General features: G+C 36.5%; 1 protein-coding gene across 3 annotated transcripts in view; it reads left to right on the top strand.

Moving 5' to 3' along the window:
* The window catches only part of Gnpat (dihydroxyacetone phosphate acyltransferase), a 147,676-nt gene that overhangs the window by 104,081 nt on the left and 19,706 nt on the right, over window positions 1–23,889 (top strand). For all 3 annotated transcript variants that reach the window (XM_081731001.1, XM_081730999.1, XM_081731000.1), the window contains exon 13: window positions 12,382–12,443. In XM_081731001.1, coding sequence (XP_081587127.1) covers window positions 12,382–12,443 — 62 coding nt within the window. The remainder of the gene's footprint in view (window positions 1–12,381; window positions 12,444–23,889) is intronic.

Here is a 23,889-nt window from a genome sequence, read left to right as displayed (position 1 = left end):
AAGCCAAATGAAGTGCGACTGCAACTTATCAATTGAGACGAAACCAAGTTATTTCTTACTGAACTTGTAGATGTGAACAAATTCGTCATTGCAGTGAATATTGTTTAAAATTTTTAAAGTTTACGTTGTTCCTAATGGCATGATAAATACAAATTCCAATAGATGCATCAAAGGGAATGAAATGCCAATATAAGATGATAAGGCAGCCTTCCGTTAATCATTTTTGAAACATTTCCTGCAGAGGCATAGTTGATCTGTAATGAATAATGACATGATCTGGATATAGGAGAATAAATGCACAAAAGCAGAGTGTATCGCATTGTCAACGCAGCGACAATAAAGCACTAATTTTGTTAGTTTAAGTCAATTGCGCAACCTCTAAATATTGAGCTATTGATTTGAAATTTTGCATGAAATATTTATTTATAAAGGAGAACAAATTTCGGGGGTGCCACTTTTGAAATTTTGGACTACCGTAATATATATATAAAATATTGCACTCTCCCTGTTGGTCTAGTGGTTATACCCATTTCCCATTATAACGTTTTTCTATTTACAAAATGTTCTGGTGAAAACACTCACCCTGTTCATTGCTTATAACAGCTAATTTTTCATAATAGTTTTCTTCTCTTACAAGTAAACCTATCGATGTCAAAATCTAGTTCCTTGACCAAACTTGGCAGAGAAGTGTGAAATATCAAGAAACGAGCGTAAGCAAAATTTGAAGTGCTTCCATCCATAAAGACGGCCGCAGTAGCCAAAATCCTGATTGAACAGAATAAGCCATAACTATGTGTTTCAAATTTGAAAATTTAATTTTATTTGTAAAACGGATAAAGGAATGAAAGATAAAAACACATTAACCGACACTGAGAGGAAGTAGACATCTACTTGAGAGTATGCTTATCATGGCTGTCATCTTGAAGTCGGCCATCGTGTATCTCGCTCGCCTTTTTTTTAAAATAGGAAGGGGGTCACGTAATATATCAGATTGGGTTAGAATTTTACGAGAAATACAATGGTGAAGTCTGTTTCAATAAGTTTATATAGGTAAGAGACAATGAAATGCACATTAATATGAATTCATTGGTTCAAAGATTTCATAACAGCTGTATCTTTTTGAAAAGAATTCAAGTTAGGAAAACCTAATGCAGATCTACGCTAGTGAGAACATCGTAGGTAGCTACTTATGAAAGATATAATCAGCTTGAAATCGTTATCTGCTAAGACAAAATGAAATGGTGATGAGACGATCACAAACCTTAAAAAACTTATGGAAGATGGATGACATAATTTTCCATTGGGTTATTTACAGGGTTGGCTGGTTTAAACCAAAAACGAAAAATGTTCGTAAAAGTGTAAGTGTTCGTAAAATCTTGATGAGCACACATTTGTGGGTTATCACGTTTCACCCCGTATATTATTTGTATTATATTCAGACCTGAATTCCCCATTCATTACTCAAAGAGATATTACAAAAGCAACTTTTGTTTTTTTGTAAGTTTATAAACGTTTCTTTTGTGATTTTTTTATAGTTTGATATTATTATGCATTTTCAATCAAAGAATCTAAATATTATTTCGTTTTAATAATGTTTAATATTGATAAAATACCTTGAAATGCTGTACTTTTTGGGAGGGGGGTCGCACAAACCACACAAAAGGCATTTATTGAAATCAGAAGTATCTTTGGTATCTATTGATGTATAAATGGATCAGAGCCAAAGTGGACTGAAATAATTCGTATCTTTATTCACTTTTCTTACTGATATGCACATTAAGTCGTTGTTTTTTAACTTGAGCTAATCAGGGTGGATTTATTTAAATCAGTCTGATTTAAATCACGATTTTAATCAAGATTTAAATCACTTGATTTTTTAAATAAAAATCGTTGATTTAAATCAAATTTCGAAATAAATTAATTTAAAGTGAAAATAAGTAAAATCCCGTTTCTGTTCTGTTATTTCGATTATGGAAGATAATAATCATAATACAATGAGACTCAAATGTATGTACAACACAGCATGAAAACGAGTATCATGCAGAGGATGATTAGGAAAATTCCCGTTTTGAACGGGTAACGGGAGAATCCTGCTTTCTTGTCTTCGTAACATAGGGTTTTTAAATCGTTAACTATTCCAACGGAGAAATCACCGTCGACATTTAAGACAAAAATTCTTTTATGTCCACGTCTATTTGTTTGTTTCCAGATAATAGGGGCGTATTTAGAGGGGCCCGATCCCCTTTCCGAAACAAAAAATAAATAAATAAAACTTTAGGCGAAATTTATGTACTAAATACATAGAACGAAGTTCCTCGGGATCGTAATACGGCAAATTTTGGATGCGTTAAAATATCGAATAATACTTTTGATAAAGTGGGTTCTTTCAAATATCTAGGATCAATATTAACAGATGAAAACGATATCTACGAAGAAATTAAATGTCGACTAAAAGCAGGGAATTCGTGTTATTATTCAGTTCAAAATCTCTTGTCACGAATTCTGTCCAGGAATTTGAAGATTAAAATATATAGGCTTGTTGTTCTCAAGGTGCCTAGCAAGCAAGCATAATCAAATTCCCTGACTTTCCCTGACAAAATTATAATTTTCCCTGACTCTGTCATTCTTTTTTTCTTAGTAACTCATGAAAAGTAACTTATATTTAAATCATGAAAATGAAATCTTTCAGTTTTACGTCCCACGATTATGTCGGTTAGGCTAAAGGAGACGGTGATGATGAGTAATGAATGAAATGTAGAAAGTGGGAGGAAACGGGAGAACCCCGAGAAAACCCACGACCACGGTGTTTGTCCACCACAAAGTTCACACGGTGCAAGCTGGGATCGAACCAGGGAACTCAAGCACCGGAGGTGAACGCTCTACCAGTGAGCCACCGCGCCCCTAACTTATATTTAAAGTGAACTGTAAGTTTTCACCATTGTTTATATGCTTATACAATATTCTACAAACGTACAAACGAACCAATTCATTTACCTGTAATTTATGACTATTTTAGTGGCATTCCTTCACCCCTCACAGCCTGGGAAAGATTTTTCCCTGACACACAATGAAATTCCCTGACCCTGCAAATTCCCTGACTTTCCCTGACTGGTAGACACCCTGCTTCTGTATGGTTGCGAAACATGGTCGCTTACTATCAGGGAAGAACGTAGACAAAAAGTATTTGAGAACAAGATCCTGAGACGAATATTCAGACCCAAGAGGAGTGGAATGGGGGAAACTTCATAACGAGGAACTACTTAAATTTTACGGTTTACCAAACATTGCTAGGGTCATCAAGTCTAGGAGACTCAGGTGGGCAGGTCATGTAGCCAGGATGGAAGAAAATAGGAAGACTTTCAAATTCTTAACTGGAAGACCAATCGGAAAACGACCATTAGGAAGATTTAGGCGCAGATGGGATGACAATATTAAGATCAATCTCTCAAAAATAGGAATACAAAATAGAAACTGGATCCAGTTGGCTAAGGATAGAAGTCAGTGGAGAGTTTCCGTGAACGCGGCAATGAACCTCCGGGTTCCATAGGCCATAGAGTTAAACAGTTAATTTTGGGCGAAATATATGTACTTTAGATGTATTTCGTGCCGCTGGGTAGTTTCGATGTTTTAAAAAATATACTCCTGCCAAATATCAGGAACTTTCGTGAAAAGAAAAGTGTCATGTTGATAAACGTTGCTGTACGTTTTTTCCTTAATGCTTAAGAAATTTTGTTTCGGATTGAAATAGGTTAACGATTGAGGATTAATTCGAAATTAAACCAAAATACTTTCACTTAAATGGCATAATTGTCATTTAATATTAATTCCTAATGTTTTTTCTCCAGTTCGCGACTTGTATTATACGAGGAGAAAGATTTGATTTAAATCAAAAAAATCGATTTAAATCAAAAAAATCAACAAAAATGATTTTTATTAAAAAAATCATGATTTTTTTCCACCCTGGAGCTAATACAAGTCATAGTTAACTAACTTGGACTAAATTAGTTCTTCTGTACACGGTAAGAAATCGTTGTGTTATTTCAACGACATTCTTATGTGTTAATACGATTGTGTTAAAATATGGTTACAACAACTCACTCTCTTTGGAGTTGTGTGTCAAATGCCGGTAGTTGAAATGACACACAGCCTGTGTGTTAAATTAACACAAGTGTAGAATCTTCGGTGTTGTTTTCTGCGTGATTGCCAAATATGTTGGGTTTCTAATTATAAAGGCTAGTGAATTGAAGCTACAGACAAACACAGTAGAAAGAAATACTTAAACAAATCCAGGTATACGCAAAATTTCAACGTGCAAACCACGCGATGTGTTTTCAGTTGCTTTACATAATGTTTCTGAAGAAAGATGCCAACAGCGAGAAACAACATCTATTACTGTGTCACGTCTACACTGTACTACAGCTCACCAGTCAACACCGGGGACTTTGCTTTAAAAATGGCGGAAAACAAGTAGAATCACGATTAAGAGGCAAACCTATTAAAAGGATATAGGTAAAGAGTTTCCTATCATTTTTGAACAAGACGTTGGTGAAGGTGGTGTTTCGCACCATCAAGAAATATTTCATAATAAATGTTGGGGAGGACGACAAAAATTTTATGAAGATTTTCTATATGAAGTGTTTTATAGTTTACTATTCTTATTTTAAAATTAGAATCTTCGGTAAGCGTAAGCATGCACACCACATGGTTTCCTACATAGAAAAATGGTTACATCAACACCACACACGGAGTTATTTCAATACAGAAATAGGTGTCATAGTAACATAGAAGTGGAGTCGAACTAACACCAAAAGCGGTGTTAACCTGGGGGTCTGGCCTTGAATTTTAACACAGGGAGTGTTCAATTAACATTTAAAACGGTGTTACTTATACGGCTTTGACCTTGAATTATGACACAGATTGTGTGTTGAAATAATAAGAAAATGATGTTGAAGTAACACAGGGACTGTGTTATATTGATACTTGACATGGTGTAATATTAACACAAAATAATCAACACACTACACACTATGTTACTCTCTTCGTGTTGGTGCAGCACGCCACAAGTAACACTCAACACTTTTCTCCACACTGCCGACCCTGACATGGTGTCGAATCAACACCGAAAATACTAACATAGATCCGAATTTAACACCGCTCAACACCGGTTGTATGTTAAAGACGTAACACACCCTCTGTGTTAAACGCCAACACCGCAGAGTCTGTGTTGAACTAACACCGCATAGTGGTAGTCACACTGGAACCACTGCCCTGTGTTAAAATTGAGTTGAATAAACACAACCATTTTTTACTGTGTACTCTGTAAAAAAATTTAGAAATTGTTCATATGTAATTCTGTATAATGGTTTCACTTGTGCAACTGTTTATCTTTTTACCCTTCTGAAATGACTCTTGATAGTTATATTAACAAGTATGTAAAGATCAGTACAACGTATTTTTATCAGGAGTCCTTCGTGAGTGAGTTGGCAGACGTATCGCATTTGTGGCCAATTAATCCCGATTTCGAGTTCAAATGGAGGACAGTTTCTTTCGGATGTAAGCTGAAAAGCAGTTTGGATTCCGCTTGAAGCTTATGTGACTCCTTCCAACATAAGCCTGTTGTTGCATAATAACACCAAGGCAAAACAAATGTATTTCTGTCCATATGTGATATAAATACATAGAGCAAATTATTTAAACCAAAAACCCGGGTTTTTTGTTTTCTCAATAAAAGCCATGGTTTTTGCCATCCCTGGTTATTTAAGTTAGAAGCAAAAACCTTCATATGCAGTTACCTACTCAGTACGCACTAGTATACATTTCGTTTTCCTGACTACATTAAAAAAAATCCACGGAATTTTTCGCAGGAGAGGGCAAAGTTTGTCCTCTGGTTTTGTATTTTTAATATAGCTATAATAAGAGAAAGGATATGCAAAGAAGTCGCACTGAGGCTAATTTTTTGATATCATCTCGGTATTCACGGTAGTATCACATGACACAATCTGTAAGAACGCCAGGAACTTTTACTTAGTATGGTGTTCAAAATAAAAGAGGGTGTGCAACTAGAATAATGATATACCTAGGTACATTTTTACATAAACTCAAAGAAAATATTTTTACTTCCAGGGGTGTGTGTAAGGAAAGTTGGGAGAGTATTAGGGGTGTTGGAGGTATGCAGAATACTCCCTGAACATAATATCTATCTTTACAACAGAAGTTGTGATCGTAAAAAAATAAAGAAACTGCAGCAGCATTAAATTCAGAAAATATTTACTTATGCCTGGAAATTTAATACAAACTATTCATTTACTTGTTAGGGAAAGACCATATCCTTCCTTGTAGAGTCCATGGATGTACCTGTATTGCAATATGTTGTATGTACTAGACAACCGAGAGCAGTAGAGCCATCTTAACGGTAACATAGCCACTTGGTCGGGGGCTCCGGAAGCATTAGGGGCCCCGCGAGCAAAATGGCATGTGTTAATTACATGTATTAGGAGCAAAATTTAGTCATAGGGACCACAACATACTTGTTTGCTCTGGGGTCTAATATGCTGTTAAAACGGCACTGGAGAGTAGAGTAGATGGCACTCACGAACGAAGTTTACTTTATTGAAAGTAAAAGTACACAAGTTTGGATAATTTATTAAATGGAAAAGAGGAGAGTGTTCCCGATTAATGCATTAAATCATTTGCGAAAATGAAAAGATGAAATATTTTTCATGTAGGTGAGACTGCTTGGCAACACTGCTGGGCATGTAAGTTTGTTCCTGTTTTTTCCTTTTTCCGATATTAATTTAGACACAATTGTAAACTTTAATAATTTTAAACAATGACAATTCGTTTCTTTGTATCCGAGATAAAGATTTGTTAACTTAACATTTTTTCTTTCTTTTCTAATCAACAACAGATTTAGCAACTTTAAGGCTAAATATGGCTCATTATACAAACAGCACAATATATATAACAGAAACTGGTATAGAACATAGATAAATATTAAGGATTAGAAAATAACAAAATAAATAAGCCAGAAGTATGAACTTAAAGAGAATAAATACAGGTTGTTCACGATAAAAAAAAAAGTTGATTTTGAACACTTACCTGGCTAATAAATTCCCTTTCTCCGCCACTGATTGTGTTCGATGTGAAAGCCACGGGCTCGAGCAATTGCCCGGCAGCATAATTTCCACTGTAGCAGATACCTGCACAAAATGGGAAGGGATATGTCTCGCCATACCGCTTTGACAACTTTCTCAAGATCCCTGTAAGATTCGGGACGGCGTTGAGCAAGTACCTGTTTGGATAGTCCAACCCCACAGTAGTCTATTGGTGAGATGTCTGGGGATTTTACAGAGGTGAACGAAAATGGGATATCTCAAACTCGCATCTCTTCTGTCTTCCTTGCGTATAACGCATGGGATGATCGAGCAGTGTGACTGGAGACCTTGTCTATTTGGATCCATACATTTGTGAACTCGTCACCTTTCATATGGGGGATATATACCTCATATAGAGTCTTCATAACGTTATTCTAGATGTAAGCTGCGTTGACTTTGGTGTTGTTGGAAGGCACTTCAACGAGTGGTATCGTTCCCTGACTGCAATAGTTCGCTGTCACCAAAAATCCATTGGAAGACTTCTTGTATTGCAGTACAGTCAGAATTGCTGTTTGACGGTAAAAATTGTGTCCAATACTGTTGGTCTCATCTACCTTCCTCCCTCATCCAGAGTTCACATCCATTTCCACTTGTCTGCTGTGAGATCTGTTGCGTACGGTTTTGGTGTTTGTGGATCTCCTGATTGTGGTGCTGCATCACGCTTTGTGACGCTCTTCCAATACGAGGTACTTCTGGGTTGTGTCGGAAACTTTGCCTTTTGAGATACCGTGTCGTATCGCCAAACTTCTCTGCGATGAGGGATTGTCCTGTGCCACTACTTTCTTAATAGCTCGCACTGTATTGGGGGTTCAAATGGACTGAGGCTGTGTTCTTCTCACAATTTGCAGGCGTCTGCGTACTACAGGAACCTGTCGGGCACATCATGGCTAATGAGACTCATATCAGCTTGACCGACGATTAAAGTCACTTCCTTGCATCTTTCACTGTTACTGAGTGGATATATTGAATAACAGAAAGTTCAAAAATGAACCCTTCCCACAAAACTATCGTCTCACGGATCGTCCTCAACTAATACTTTTATTCAGCCCATGTCCAGTGTAGCCATCAATGTATCTGGACATAACAGCGGTTAAATGCGTCCTTCGGTAGGACCAGTAAAAGTCGACTATTTTTATCGTGGGCAACTTTCATTATTGTAATCAGTTCCATATACAAACACTAAACTCTCACAAGATAGCAAATTTATGAAACATAAATATACACAGAATGTTACGGAGGAACTTTGTCCATTACATACCTTATTAGTAGACTTCGGATCGATATGCACTAAAAAACGGCAAAATATGCATGCAAATATGCGCTAAAAATCACGAAAAGGTGCACTGAAAATACGCAAATATGCACTAAAAATTGTAAATATGCAGCAATCAAATGCTAAAGTTAAATGATGAATTTTATCTTTAGAGAAAAAGCTGTATTACTTGAACTGCATTTATATTTGTGTATAACTATGATTCATTCATGTTACAATATACAACTATGTAGTTTTCGGTGTTTTCTAGCGAAAACTTGCATTTATCAGTTAAAACATTACTGTACATCGAAAATGTTCCTTCCGTGTCACGGGTTGTTAAGAGACAGTATTTCAAAGAAGCAATGTTACTTGCTGTTAAATCTGAAATTCGTGCGTCACTTTATTCACATTAGACAAGAATTTTATGCCAGAATTTTTCGCGTTTATTGAATGTGTGTTTCGAAGAAATGCTTGACCGATTGGTCTTGGGGGCGTCTGCTTAGTTATTGAATCAAACAGCTCAAATGCACTGCAAAGTCCTAATCATCGCTCTTCTAATCTCGTTATGAACTGAATTCTACTTTATATATATACAGGCGGGCCCCCCTTGACTCTCAGGTATAAACTGGATAAAATGTATTTCAATCCTGCTTTACACTGGATAAAGCTGCAAGCTATGGTTTAGCCCCTCCCTTGATCATCCTGGATCCGTCATTGTTTTACAAATAATGCGCCAAGTATCTGTGAATAAAGAATAAATATGCTCAGAAAAGTGAATAAACATTTGTGGCATAAGCACATAATTAAACCTGCAGATTTAGTAAAACAACAGAAGATTTAGTAGAGAGAGGTGTGTATGAAGGCAACACAAGCTTACATTTAAATACCGGTACTCTCATATTTAGAGCTCATTTTTAAAAAGGTTGTTTATTTCTTCCCGAAATACATTTTTCTACGGATTCTTTGAGATAAACTCTGTCAAGCATGCAAAAAGAAAGCTACATCTAGGCTGTTTCTTAGTTGCATAAACTTCTTACCAGACTTGAAACTGAAAATATAAGAAGGCCGAAAAAAAAGCGTTGCTAAAGTTTGAGCTTTTGCTGTCGAACAAAATAGAAATGTCATTTTCTAAAAACAAACCTACTTTGAAAGTATTACTTGTGTAGCGTACACTGTGCAAAATATATTTTCATCTTGAATTGTTAACGTCTGTCAACTTCAATTCATTGCTTCAGAAGATAACTTCTAGAATATTTTTCGGGTCCATTTAGTTGTAGTACGACACCTTTGCCCATTTTTTGTCAATTTTTGTCCACCCAAGAAAAAAAAATATACTATTCAAATTATTAAAGGAGGGCCATTCACAAATTTTGACCACTTCGATCACTTGTAGTGCGACATCATCAAATTTGAATTTTTACTAGCTCAGGAATTTTGTCCACCCAAGAAAACAATTGAACCATTTAAATTAACAAAGGAAGGCCATTTAAAAGTTTCGACCACTTCGATCACCTGTAGTGAGACATCTTCAAAATTGAATTTTAACTAGCTAACAAGGAACGGAAATGAACGTGCCATCCGGACATCCGAATCAAACCTAGTCTATTCGATAAACATAAAGATATGTTCATGCACAAAAATTTAGGTGCCATGGACAACGGAGTAAGTCCCTGTGGCCCATTAACCCTGTTGGTATAAAGAAAATCGCAGTGAAATAGCTATTGCATTAACACTATTCATTGTAAAACAATGGTTTATAGTTAATTCTCTTCAGCATAAAACAAGCTTTCCAGAGGTGCTACATATTGGGGTCCATAATGCATTTGAACAGGTGAGAGAATGTTGGGAAAATTCCCTCCAGAAATCCCTCCCATCAACTTTGGACCCCTCTGAAGTGGCCCCGGGTAAAAGTAGACAATCTAAATGTATCTCGAAAAATAGTATAGGGGATAAAAATGTGTGTATCAAGTTTTGTATTGATAGACAGAGTAGGTATGAGGAAGAAGTGTGTATTGTTATACCTGTATACTTGTATACTTCGATCACCTATAGTGCGACATTTTCAAATTTGAATTTTAACTAGCTCAGAATTTTGTCCACCCAAGAAAAAATTGTACCATTCAAATAAATGAGAGAGGACCATTTAAATTCTCGGCCACTTCGATCACCTATAGTGCGACATCCTCAAATTTGAATTTTAACTAGCTCAGAATTTTTTCCATGTTTGTCCACCAAAGAACAAAAATTGTACCATTCAAATAAACGAGAAAGGTCCATTTCAAAATTTCAGCCACTTTGATCACCCGTAGTGCGACATTTTCAAATTTGAATTTTAATTAGCTCAGAATTTTGTCCAATTTCCTTACATTTTTGTACAGTAAAAAATTGTACCTTCAAATTAACAAAAGAGGGCAATTTCAAAACTTTGGCCACTTCAATCACCAGTAGTGTAACATCTTTAAATTCGAATTCTAACTAGTTTAGAATTTTCCCTATTTTTTGTAGATTTTTGTACCATCAAGATAGCCGAAATTCGAAAATGAAAAATGAAATCCTTGAGTTTTATGTCCCACGGTTATGCCGGTTAGGCTAAAGGAGACGGTGATGATGAGTAATGAATGAAATGGTGGAATGAAGAAAGTGGGAGGAAACGGGAGAACCCCTAGAAAACCCACGCACACGGTGTTTGTCCACCACAAAGTTCACTTGGCGGGGGCTGGGATCGAACCCAGGACCCCAAGCACCAGAGGTGAACGCTCTACCACTGAGCCACCGCGGCCCCATCGGCCGAAATTCGAATTTGAATATGTCTCACTACAGGTAATTTCAGTGGCCAAATTTTAAATGACCGTCCCTGGTTTATTTCAATGGTTCAGAATTTATTCTTGGTGATACAAAAATGTTTTAAAATTCGACACAATTCTGAGCTAATTAAAATTCCAATTTTAAGATGTCGCACTGCAGGTGATTGAAGTGGCCGAAATTATGAAATGGTCCTCCTTCGTTTATTCGAATGGTACAAATTTTTTTCTTGGGTGGAAAAAAAAGGACAAAATTCTGAACTAGTTAAAATTCGAACTTGAAAATGTCACAATACAACTAAATGGACCCAGATTTTTCTTTTGGCATTCTTATACTGCCACAAGACCACACAATTTCAATTATAAAATATATATATATATACACTCTCTCTCTCTCACTCACTCACTCACTCTCTAACAACAGTAGCAACTTTAACTTCTGAGATGTATGACGTGGAAATTTTGTTGTAGGTGATTTGACACCGTTATTTATATCTTCTTTCAAAAAGGTGACAGTCACGCATCATTGCCGGGAGAATGAATCACTCACCCTTTTGTTATTCTCCTTTCACATGACCTTGGAAGATATTCTAAACCGAGAACAATCAACCATTTTAAGATCTTGACTCTAATTTATATTAGAAACTTAAAATTCCGTTTATGAGGAAAGTTGTTGGACGTTAAAAACTATCAATTTGATCGTTCCTTTAGATATGCATTTATATGCAGTAACGACATAAACATGCACTAACCTTCGAAATATGCAAATATATGCACTATGAAACTCTGCTATTTTACCCCAAAACACCTGAAACGGATTTCTGTTTAAAGAGCATATCAATATCACATCAAGAAAAAAAACATGCAAATATGCAAAAATCCGAAGTCTACTTACTAGTAAGTGATCAAATTCTTCGATCTGCCGGATAGGAGGTATTCGGTGTCTTGTGTAGTGTAAAATTTTGTATAGGTGTGTGCCTCTTGAAGAAAGCAACTTCATATTCCTTGTATCTCGTGCGGATGTTGACGAGCCATGTAACTAAAAGGGATAAGCATGAACTAATCATATTTTGACTGATGAAGAAAATGCTTGTACTAAACTTCTTAGCAATATCAGTTTGTTTTTTGACATTTCGAGGGGATTCACAGTAGTACTTTCATTTTCTTTCAGTGATAATGAAGTAATGTTCAAAGTGAACCACCAACAAACTAAAGCCATAGCCCAGGAATTAGGTAAGATATTTATTGCAAGTCTCTTCTGCATGTACTGTAAAAGCTTTCATAAACTTAGTAGATATGTAAACTGCATTCTTGAGCATGCCTTTGGTTCTACCTCAAAAATAACTGCATGTTTATAAAAGGTTTAAAGGAAAATGTTAAAACTGTACTTTTAAATACATAGTTTAAAATTCAAAAGTTTACTTTATACCCCCAACTTCCATTCGTGTTTAGTCAGTATCCTCACAATGTTTTAGTGCTGTCTAGAATTTCAAGTGCAGGCGTGATGCTAGCCGGAATCTATTTTTTTATTACATTATTATCCGAGTTTTTGTGCAAACAAACCTGTTACCTAACTTTTGTAACTATTTCTTGTGTTTACCCCTGTTAGTTGCTTAAATCTGTTCTATCTGCTTGCAAAATTGTGGAATAAATTTCGCTTATCCTGTGTGCACTCAGAGTGTGATGAATGTCAATTGAGTCATTTTCAGGTTTGAAACTATCTTTGTGTAACATTTACATTTGAGCACTTCTTGTTTCTATAGTTAACCAGAATCCCTAGTCGATTTTAGGATTGACACTGTTGGTTTTTCGTGTTAATTATGTATTTTCATTTAATACTCTCACTAATTGTAATTCCTTAGCTTTTCTTACAGAAAAGATAATCTCAAACTATGGCTTTTGAACTGGTTATGAAGATCAATGTTAATACGAGGATCATTTCAAAAGTTCTGCACACTGAAAGATATTATGGAAATAAATAATTTATTGTACAAAATACCTTTACAGACCTTCAATATAATCTTCATTCTTGCTTATGACAGCTTCCCAAGGTTTTTGTAAATTCTGTATTCCGGATAGAGCACCTTCATTTTTGAGCTGTCTGATCACTCGGATCACCTCACTGGAAGCTTCGTCAATTGTATCAAAGCGTTTTCTTCGGGCGTGGAGTACTGGAACTTTTCCATTATGACGACTGAGACTTCAGTTCTGGTTCAAAATCTCGTATCCAGGTTTCATCAATTAACAGCCCTTCGTAGAAACTGATCTCCTGTTCGGTAACGTTGAAGCAATTCTTCTACGATTCTTTCGCGACATGCTTTCTGCTCTTCACTCACATCATGCGGAACCCATCTGGCAGCGATTTTTCTCATCTTTAACTTTTCAGTAGTGATTCTGTAAACTGAAGTGACAGACATTCTGGCCCAATATCCAATTTCCTCACATGTTTTTCGTCGATCCTCTATCAAAATGTCATTTACAATAATCTCAGAGATGTTGTAGTCTATTGCAGTTGATGGTCTTCCACTTCTTGAGTTGTCTGCAGTGCTTACACGACCTTCACGGGAACGAGCTAACCACCGTGATACAGTGCTACGATCCACTACACTATTTCCACAAACCTCTCACAAAGCATTATAAATTTCAGTTAGATTGTTTCCACGTAGAGTTCTGATTTTGATATAGGCACGCTGGTCACTATATGTAATCCGACCTGAGTCGGGTTCATCTTCCATTTTGTACTGAATTTCTCACAACAACATAGCCGTCAAGCTCAGACTCTGATTCACAACTGACGTAAAATTGAACTTTATCTCATCACTCAAACGGTCGCGCATGCTGTGTGCAAGACTTTTGAAATGACCCTTGCATTTGTTTCTTGTGTGGAAAAACAGTGTCCATTAACTGTTCAAAACTTCTATGTACATTATTTACACTTGAAAATATGATGATAATAATAATAAAATATAATGTACTTATATTTAACTAGCAGCGTTCACCCCGCTTCGCTGCGGTCACCCCGGAACGCAATAAACTTTGTTACTTAGATAATTTTTACTTTTTCGCTTTCAAGTGATATGATAAAAACCATAGAAGATTGCAGTAAATCTTAACATTATATCGCCTGTCATTTATGTTAACCCGCCCCGCTTCGCTGTGGTCACCCCGGAAGTTTTCGCTTTCAAGTGATATGATAAAAACCATAGTAGATTGCAGTAAATGTTAACATTATATCGCCTGTCATTTATGTTAACCCGCCGAGTGACACGGTCATGCGGGTTGCATATAAATACGTTTATTTTTACCTATGATGAACTAACAAAGGATTTGTACGTTATGGACACTTGAATGGTCAATTATCTCAAGACACTGGTAATTAAAAATTAAAGTGATATGATAAAAACCATCTAGGGTCCAAATCCTAATAACCCCCCAAAAATAAAAGAAATTGGTTCAGCCGTATTAGCGTGATGAGGGAACAAAGGATTTGTGCGTTCTCTTTTATATAATAGACTAGCAGCGTTCACCCCGCTTCGCTGCGGTCACCCCGGAACGCAATAAACTTTGTTACTTAGATAATTTTTACTTTTTCGCTTTCAAGTGATATGATAAAAACCATAGAAGATTGCAGTAAATGTTAACATTATATCGCCTGTCATTTATGTTAACCCGCCCCGCTTCGCTGCGGTCACCCCGGAACGCAATAAACTTTGTTACTTAGATAATTTTTACTTTTTCGCTTTCAAGTGATATGATAAAAACCATAGTAGATTGCAGTAAATGTTAACATTATATCGCCTGTCATTTATGTTAACCCGCCGAGTGACACGGTCATGCGGGTTGCATATAAATACGTTTATTTTTACCTATGATGAACTAACAAAGGATTTGTACGTTATGGACACTTGAATGGTCAATTATCTCAAGACACTGGTAATTAAAAATTAAAGTGATATGATAAAAACCATCTAGGGTCCAAATCCTAATAACCCCCCAAAAATGAAAGAAATTGGTTCAGCCGTATTAGCGTGATGAGGGAACAAAGGATTTGTGCGTTCTCTTTTATATATAAGATTATAGTTAACTATGTATCATATTAATCCACCGATGATCTACAGTAGGTTCCCGCTATCCAAGTTTAATACAGGTCTTCTTGTTCTAATGAAGGAAGATTCAAAAACATTCCTATCAATGTTGGTTGAGCGAAGGTATCAGATTTCGATCTGTTTTACATCATAGTCTGCTCTTTGAAAAGTAGTCATCTTTGGTGCGAGTGGTCCGGCGTTCGATTCCCGGTGAGGACACTCGGTCAAAAACTTGTTACATATTTTTCGGACAACCATCCTTAGTGAGATTTTACCTGAGTTTCATAATTCGCACTAGGCAAATGCCGGGATGGTACCTATCATACGGGTCCCAGGCCGCTACTTTCCTTCCCAATTATTTCCTTCTCCTCTTTAATGGATAATATGGTCGTGACGGTTGTCATCTCTCATACATGACGGTCTTAAGGCCGTAGATGCCAGTAACGCCAGAAATATGTATGTATAAGTAAATAAATAAATAAAATAAATGATGTTTGAAAATGTCTGGACAGTCTTGATGTGTGGGCTCTTCAATTTTTGCCTCCCTTATGTGTTCCCCTCGTCCTCATCGTGATACTCAGTTTTATTGTGTATGTAGTGTTTGTCGCTAGTTTAAAAGCTTAGTAGATCCCTGCGGAAGACAACTGATCTTCACCAATTTTAGAAAATCATTTACAGAAATTATTTCATCTGAGAAAGAAAAATGGATTCGATAATTACACTCTTAATAAATGGTAAAAAGCGGCTTTGGAACAACATATAAGATGGTCGTGAATTTCTGAAAGAATGAAGAAAATAGCCATTAATTTTGTATCAAATTTTCAGTCAAATTTGGAAGCAGTTTAGACAATCTATTTTCTACGTACAAAAATTATTACAAAGATCAAGTTGTCTTCCGTAGAGATTTACTCAGCCTTCTGCACTTGTGACAGACACTACATAGGCATGACCAAGAGGAATATCAAAACGAGGATTAGGGAACACATGAGGGATGCTAGAAGTGAAGAGCTCCCACATCAAATCAAGACTCCAGACATCTTCAAAAACAGACTATGAAGTAAACAGAGTCGATCTTACACTCTTGCACATAAAACACAGATAGGAATGATTTGAATCTTTCTTTATTACAACAGGAAGACTTGAACTGAACCTAGATCGTGTATGGAATAATGTAATAAATATTAACTACAACTAAATGTAAGTACTTATATTTTATTATCATTAATTTTTCAAATGTAAATAATGTACATAGAAGTTTTGAGTACTTAATTAACAGTGTTTATTTCATACAGGAAATAAATATCAAGATCAATCTTGATAAGCAATACAGAAGTCCTAATTTGGGAAAACGTTTTCTGAAAGAAAAACAAAGGAGTTACAATTAGTGCGATTATTGACTTAAAATACATAATTAATGCCAAAACCCAAATACATTTTTTTTTCTTTTTTTAATGTTTGTGATACTTTAGCGTCCATAGTTTGCATCACAAATTTGGTATTGTGTGTTTTCAGTTTACATGTAGATTTGAAATATGTAATAATCTGACGTAGTGCAGTATGAAAAAAAACAAGTTCGTTGGGTTGACAACATTAGTTAACCTTATGGTATTTAGAGTATGTCTCTTTACCGATATTTGCGTGGCGCAAAATTTTAGCATTTGGCATTTTAGCATAAGCATATTTAATTATTATCCAAAGTAACAATCTAAACAATGTATTTAAAAGAAATAGAATGCTAAAACATTTAATCAACTCAAAAGTTACTTCTTAAACTAATCAGAAAACAATAGGATTTACTAAATCTCATCTATTTGTGAAGAAATACATATTTGGATAGTGCCAAAGTCAAGCATACTAGGCAGAATCAATGAGCACACAAAATGATCATCCTACTTCATAATTATTGCAACATATAAAGCACAATATTATCATGACATTAATGATACAAATATGATATACAAGTCAAACAATAGTATAAAAAAGGAGGATGATTTCCTGTATTTTTTTTTTTTCGTTCCGTATAATACCTGAAGATGATACTTGATTTGAAATATGTGATATGTACCGAAACTGTAAATGACGAATGAACACTAATAGGGATCTAAGAGGATGAAGACCGTGAACTATTTGTCATACTTATCCAACTTCTTGCGAGCTTTTCATTTTTTCAACTTACTATGGTACCAATATATTTTTTTTAACAATTGGTAGATTCGGTGCGGATCAATCTCTACTAAAGTTGCACCTGTGACCGTTATCAATCTATGTTTATCGTATTATTTTCCTTTGTTTCGGATCATAGCAGGCCCGTGCTGGGTCACTAACGAGGACGGTGGACAAGTCTATCAAAAGGGCGCCCTTATAAACGTATATATATATATATATATATATATATATATATATATATATATACTGTCACTGAATTAATATACTAAACATCGGGAGGTGATTCCTGATACCGGAGATAAAACGAAAAGTATAGAAAGTATAGACCAACCTGAGTGTAGAAATGCCTCTGAGCTATGACCACCCGAAAATTTTCGAGAAATTGCAACAGCAGCCATAATCGAGAACAAAATGTCGGATCGAAATCGTGCAAAACGGAATGTCCGTTATTTTTAGTCGTAGATTTTATTAGTGTACAATCGAATGTAGTGCAGTGGCGGTGCAAGAGTGACTACCAAAAAAACTGGAGTATTCCTTCGACTATTTTATCAAACGTTGAATGAGGAAAACGAATAACAATCAAGTATACCTACAAGATTTCAACAATCAAAAGTAATAGTACATCGTTCAAATTAGAACACAGAATTCGAAAGAAAGAGAGATACACATGTGCGATTGATCTGTTTTGTCTCAGCACAGAATAAACTCGCGGAAAAAGAATTTAAATGAAAAGAAGACTTTAACGTACCACAATTATATCTTATGGACTAATGGTAACGGATGATAAATGAACGGCTTTCTGCTTAAGGTACGAGTGTGTGAAAATGGAAAAAACAACTTTGAACCAGATTAGGTTTATAACGACGGTCAAGAAGCAAAGATCATGTATGATGAACGAGAGTTCAAGTGATCCTTGACATGATAACAGTGATTTTCACAAATTGTGTGAATACAATTTGGGCAAAAGTAAGCTGCATTAAAAGGTTTCCTCCTCGTAATACGTAACCGTGGAAGATTATAATTCCGAGCACAGAAGTAATGAAACTCGACGAAACACAACCTGTTGTGCGTGTTGCACAATTATACAAAGAAATACAGAACTACCGATTTATTCTGTTTCGTACAAAGAAGGATAACTGTGAAACACTCAGAAGTACCTTGTACAGTATTTGTGCAATGCAGTATGTGTGCACGAAATAGCTGTGAAGAATAACAGTTCACAGTGTAATGTTGTCAACCGTTGATCGCATTGCAAAGATGACATTGGCGAAGCAAATTTTTCCGCGTGCGGTCAAACACACCTGAAATTTCGAAGGTGATTGCCGCAGCTATGTTAACTCGAGCAACAAATTCTTCGGCTGTCGTGGCTAGTGTTGCATAAAAAAAGGAGTTTCATAACGCCCCAATTAAGAAATAAAGGGGCGTGAGGTAGGGTGAAAGAGGTGGTCATAACACAGGTTAATCTCTCCCAATCCAAGTGTCTGAGAATGTTTCACTTAAGTAGGTCTGCATATACCTGTCAAAATATGCAGGTGCACTGTCATGCTGGAATCACATCTGCTGTCTTATGTTCAAGGGCACATGTTCTAACAATTTTGGGAGAACTTTACGTAAAAATAAATTACACGTACTCCCACACAGGCAGGCCAGTAATAAATAAGGTCTTACCACAAAATTATCCATCATACTGCACCGCGCGCTCACACTAAATCTCTCTGCTGATAGTTCACTAAAGTTGCATGTGGATTTTTACGCCCTACACATGACTACTGTTAGTTTTAGGACGGTCTCTGATCATTCCCAGTAGGCTGTCTTCAAATTCAACTGTCCACATGGTGCGATTTTCTCCGACTTCACGTATGGGAAATTGAAGAAACCCTATCTCCTGAAGGCGAATATGGAGGCGTGGAAAAAATACAGGGAAAGTTACTCTCCTATGAGAGCGATGGTTACGATATAAACGCCTTGCCTCTTTAATATTTCCCCTTGCCATTCCATAAATAAGGTGCATATCTGCCAGCTCGTGGACAGGGTGATCTGCCATTTGCAGGTAAATATAGATTAACAAAATTAATTTTACTTAAACACCAACGTCTACAGTTTTACACGACCTTGAATACCTGGACACAACACTCTACCATTGTACGCAACACTTCCTATCCTCTTACACAGCAATTCCACACATAACATCAGAACATCGGACTCTGTATATCACTCACAAGTTGCTCAGATGCCTATTATAACACAGCCACGCTAATTTATGCCATTTCACATCAAACCTGCAATACAGCCTTCCGCGAAACACTCGCAAGTGGCACAGAAGGGACGATAATTCTGTAAGTGCTGCTACGTCTAAGCAAAAGTGCCACATTCTCGTTCCTCCATGTAGGTATTTCATTCACTTCCAAAGTACATAGATTACGTTGAAAAAATATTTTTCACCATTTGTTTCATGTGTTTAGAAACAATTTTCTTCTAAAAAAAACTGTTCCGCCAGTGACAAAATCAAAATGTAAGTGGGCTACAGTACGACACTATTTTGGTATATTCACAATAAGAATGTAGTTTTTCGTAGCACAGGATTAAGGGGCGTTTTCCCAAATCCAAGAGAGAGGAAAAGCCCCTCGAAAGTATCCCTGGAAGAAGATTTACCTAACGGATAAATAAAGTATACTGTTCCAGCGCATTTCTTTGTATCATTATGCAACGTGTACAACATCTCATGTTTTGTCCATTTTTGTTGCTTCTGTGCACAGAAGTATCATATTCCACGGAATTACATATTACGAGGAGACAATCCTTTAATGCAGCTGACTTTCGCCCAATATGTATCTGGAGAATCCCTTGTACACTCGTTGATTACATATGATCTTTGCATGTTATGTTTCTTTATATGCCGCCTGACTGTCCTATGCACAGTCATTTTAAATCTAATCTGAGTCAAAGCTATTTTTTTTTCATTTTCACACACTCGTAACTTGGACAGAAAGCCGTTCATTTATCATCCGTTACCATTAGTCCGTAAGATATAATTGTGGTACGTTAAAGTCTTCTTTTTCGTTTATATTATTCTCCCGAGAGTTTATTCTGTGCTGAGACGAAATAGATCAATCACACATGCGCATCTCTCTTTCTTTCGAATTCTAAGTGTTCTCATTTGAACGATGTACTATTACTTTTTATTGCTGAAATCTTGTACTTGATTGTTGTTCATTGCCCTCATTCAACGTTTGATAAAATAGTCGAAAGAATACTTTAGTGTCTTTGGGAGGCACCCTTGCGTCGCCACTGCACTATATCCGAATGTACACTAATGGGATCTACGACTAAAAATAATGGACATTCTCTTTTAACCGACTTCGATCCGATGTTTTATTGTTGAGTTATGGCAGTTCTTATATTTTTCCGACAAATTTTCGTTTAATCAAGGCACCAAAAGGAGGCATTATTACACCCAGGTTGGTGTATACTTTTCGTTTTATATCCGTGTCAGGAGTCAACTCCTGAAATTTATGTTAATTAAGTTACACCCTGTATATTAGGGTGTATCGAAAAAAACTTTTTTTCGAAATCCGGTTACGGCTAGTGCGGATTTTTGGCCAAATGGCATCAATAAAACGTATAAAAAATCTCAACTCGATCAGACAACTCCTTCTGCTGCCGAGTAGAGCCCAAATATTAGAAAAATCAACAAAAGATTAACTTTTCAACTGATTTTCCAAAAAATATTTTTTAAATATTTCCTATATTTTTCGGTCTTTTAAATTATTGAAATAACATTGGAAAAGAGAAATAAATACATAAAACAAATTTATTACGTTTATTTCTGTACACCACAAGCATAAAATCCTAGTTAATTATTTGTAAAAATGCACTGATTTTCTGGCGTATCGTACAATTAAATTTTAATATAAAATTATTGAAGTCTCTTGAATAACGAAGAAAACACTTTAGTGTTAAATTCTAAGAGCAGTAATAGTATAAATGATTTGTTCCCAATGCCGTATGCATCTGCTTATCACACTAGATCGCCTGCCGCCCACTTCTCCCCGAACGCCTCTTCTCTTGTACTTGCCCAGCTGAAAGGATCGGTCTTATCAGTCGCCAGTAGTCAACCCGCTGTGTCGAACGTGATTGTCGCTGCTTGAGTTATTTATTAGTGCTGTAGGAAATGTTAACTAAATAATTTGTTTTCGTGTGAAGTGCAGTATGTAGAAGTGAGAACAGTGTTTCAGTTGTGTTAAGTACTTTTTATTAGGAAGAGAGTGACAGATACGCTGACGTTATGGCATCGACAAGTTTGTTACGGTCTGACGTTAGGAATAGCATTATTGAAACACCCAAGGAATTGGATAGAACACAGCTACCAACCGTTGAAATGTATTGAGACGATACCTATGGGAGCGAGAAGAAAAAATGAGAATTTCGGGATCCCGGAAAGAGCCTTCAACAAAGGATTTATCTTCTATCGTTGTCAGGAAGATTGTAGAAAATTGTGATTACGCCTCAATCTTGTGGTTCTTTGATCTAGAAGAAAAGGCACCTCTAGCACTGGCACTTTTCTTCGTTTTTCGCAGTTGCAGGCAAGAGGATCGGAACACTTACAAAAGGCTATATCAAATTAATTATTTTTGGCAGACTGTTGAAAATCAGCAATTCGTTTCGCACAAGTTTGTAAACCGGACTTTGCTGAGTTTCGCAAGTCACGGACAATATTATGGTACTTCAATATCATTGCAACAATCCTTCTGACACTGAAAATTGCTTCGCCGCTGATTGAGGCGTAATCTCAATTTTCTACAATCTTCCTGGCGACGATAGAAGATAAATCCTTTGTTGAGGCTCTTTCCGGGATTCCGAAATTATCATTTTTTCTTCGCGCTCCCATATTGTCTCAATACATTTCAACGGTTGGTAGCTGTGTTCTACCCAATTCCTTGGGTGTCCCAATAATGCTATTCCTAACGTCAGACCGTAACAAACTTGTCGATGCCATAACGTCAGCGTATCTGTCACTCTCTTCCTAATAAAAAGTACTTAACACAACTGAAACACTGTTCTCACTTCTACATACTGCACTTCACACGAAAACAAACTATTTAGTTTAAATTTCCTACAGCACTAATAAATAACTCAAGCAGTGACAATCACGTTCGACACAGCGGGTTGACTACTGGCGACTGATAAGACCGATCCTTTCAGCTGGGCAAGTACAAGAGAAGAGGCGTTCGGGGAGAGGTGGGCGGCAGGTGATCTAGTGTGATAAGCAGATGCATACGGCATTGGGAACAAATCATTTATACTATTACTGCTCTTAGAATTTAACACTAAAGTGTTTTCTTCGTTATTCAAGAGACTTCAATAATTTTATATTAAAATTTAATTGTACGATACGCCAGAAAATCAGTGCATTTTTACAAATAATTAACTAGGTTTTATGCTTGTGGTGTACAGAAATAACCTTAATAAATTTGTTTTATGTATTTATTTCTCCTTTCCAATGCTATTTCAATAATTTAAAAGACCGAAAAATATAGGAAATATTTAAAAAATATTTTTTGGAAAATCAGTTGAAAAGTAAATCTTTTGTTGATTTTTCTAATATTTGGGCTCTACTCGGCAGCAGAAGGAGTTGTCTGATCGAGTTGAGATTTTTTATACGTTTTATTGATGCCATTTGGCCAAAAATCCGCACTAGCCGTAACCGGATTTCGAAAAAAAGTTTTTTTCGATACACCCTACTGTATATATACGGGCACCATTTTATGTATTAAAACCCAAAGTTTATTTAATAACATACGAGGGCTGTCTAAAAAGTTTCCGACCTTTGGCCAGAAAAATAGTTACGAATACCTGACAGATTTGGGACCCTAATCCCCTTCAAAGTAGACCCCTTGTGCTTCCACACACTTAGCCCACCGATCCTTCCACTGCTGGAAACACCGCTGGAAGTCTTCTTTTGGAATGTTCAGCTCCGTCGTCGTGTTCCGCATTATGTCTTCTCTACTCTTAAAACGGGATCCCTTCAGAGGCGTCTTCAATTTTGGAAACAACCAGAAGTCACAAGGAGCCAGGTCTGGAGAGTAGGGAGGTTGACGAACGGTTGTAATTCCATGTTTGGCTAAGAACGTGTGGATCAATTGGGATGAATGTGCTGGGACATTGTCATGATGGACGTGCCAGTTCTTCGCTGTCCACATGTCTGGTCTTTTGCGCCGGACTGCGTCACGGAGTCGCCTGAGAACATCTTGATAGTACTCCTTTGTCACTGTTTGTCCTTCCGGTGCGTACTCGTGATGCACAATTCCACGGGCATCGAAGAAAACAGTCAGCAACACCTTGATTTTGCTTCGCACCTGCCGCGCTTTCTTCGGCCTTGAAGAATCGGGATGCTTCCATTGAGACGATTGTTGTTTTGTTTCTGGGTC

Source organism: Thermobia domestica, chromosome 11 (genome assembly GCF_964235325.1).
Source record: "Thermobia domestica chromosome 11, izTheDome1.hap1.1, whole genome shotgun sequence".
In the NCBI taxonomy this organism is placed as follows: domain Eukaryota; kingdom Metazoa; phylum Arthropoda; class Insecta; order Zygentoma; family Lepismatidae; genus Thermobia; species Thermobia domestica.
The sequence above is the reverse complement of the archived record's forward strand: the minus strand, read 5'-3'. Positions and strand labels throughout refer to the sequence as shown.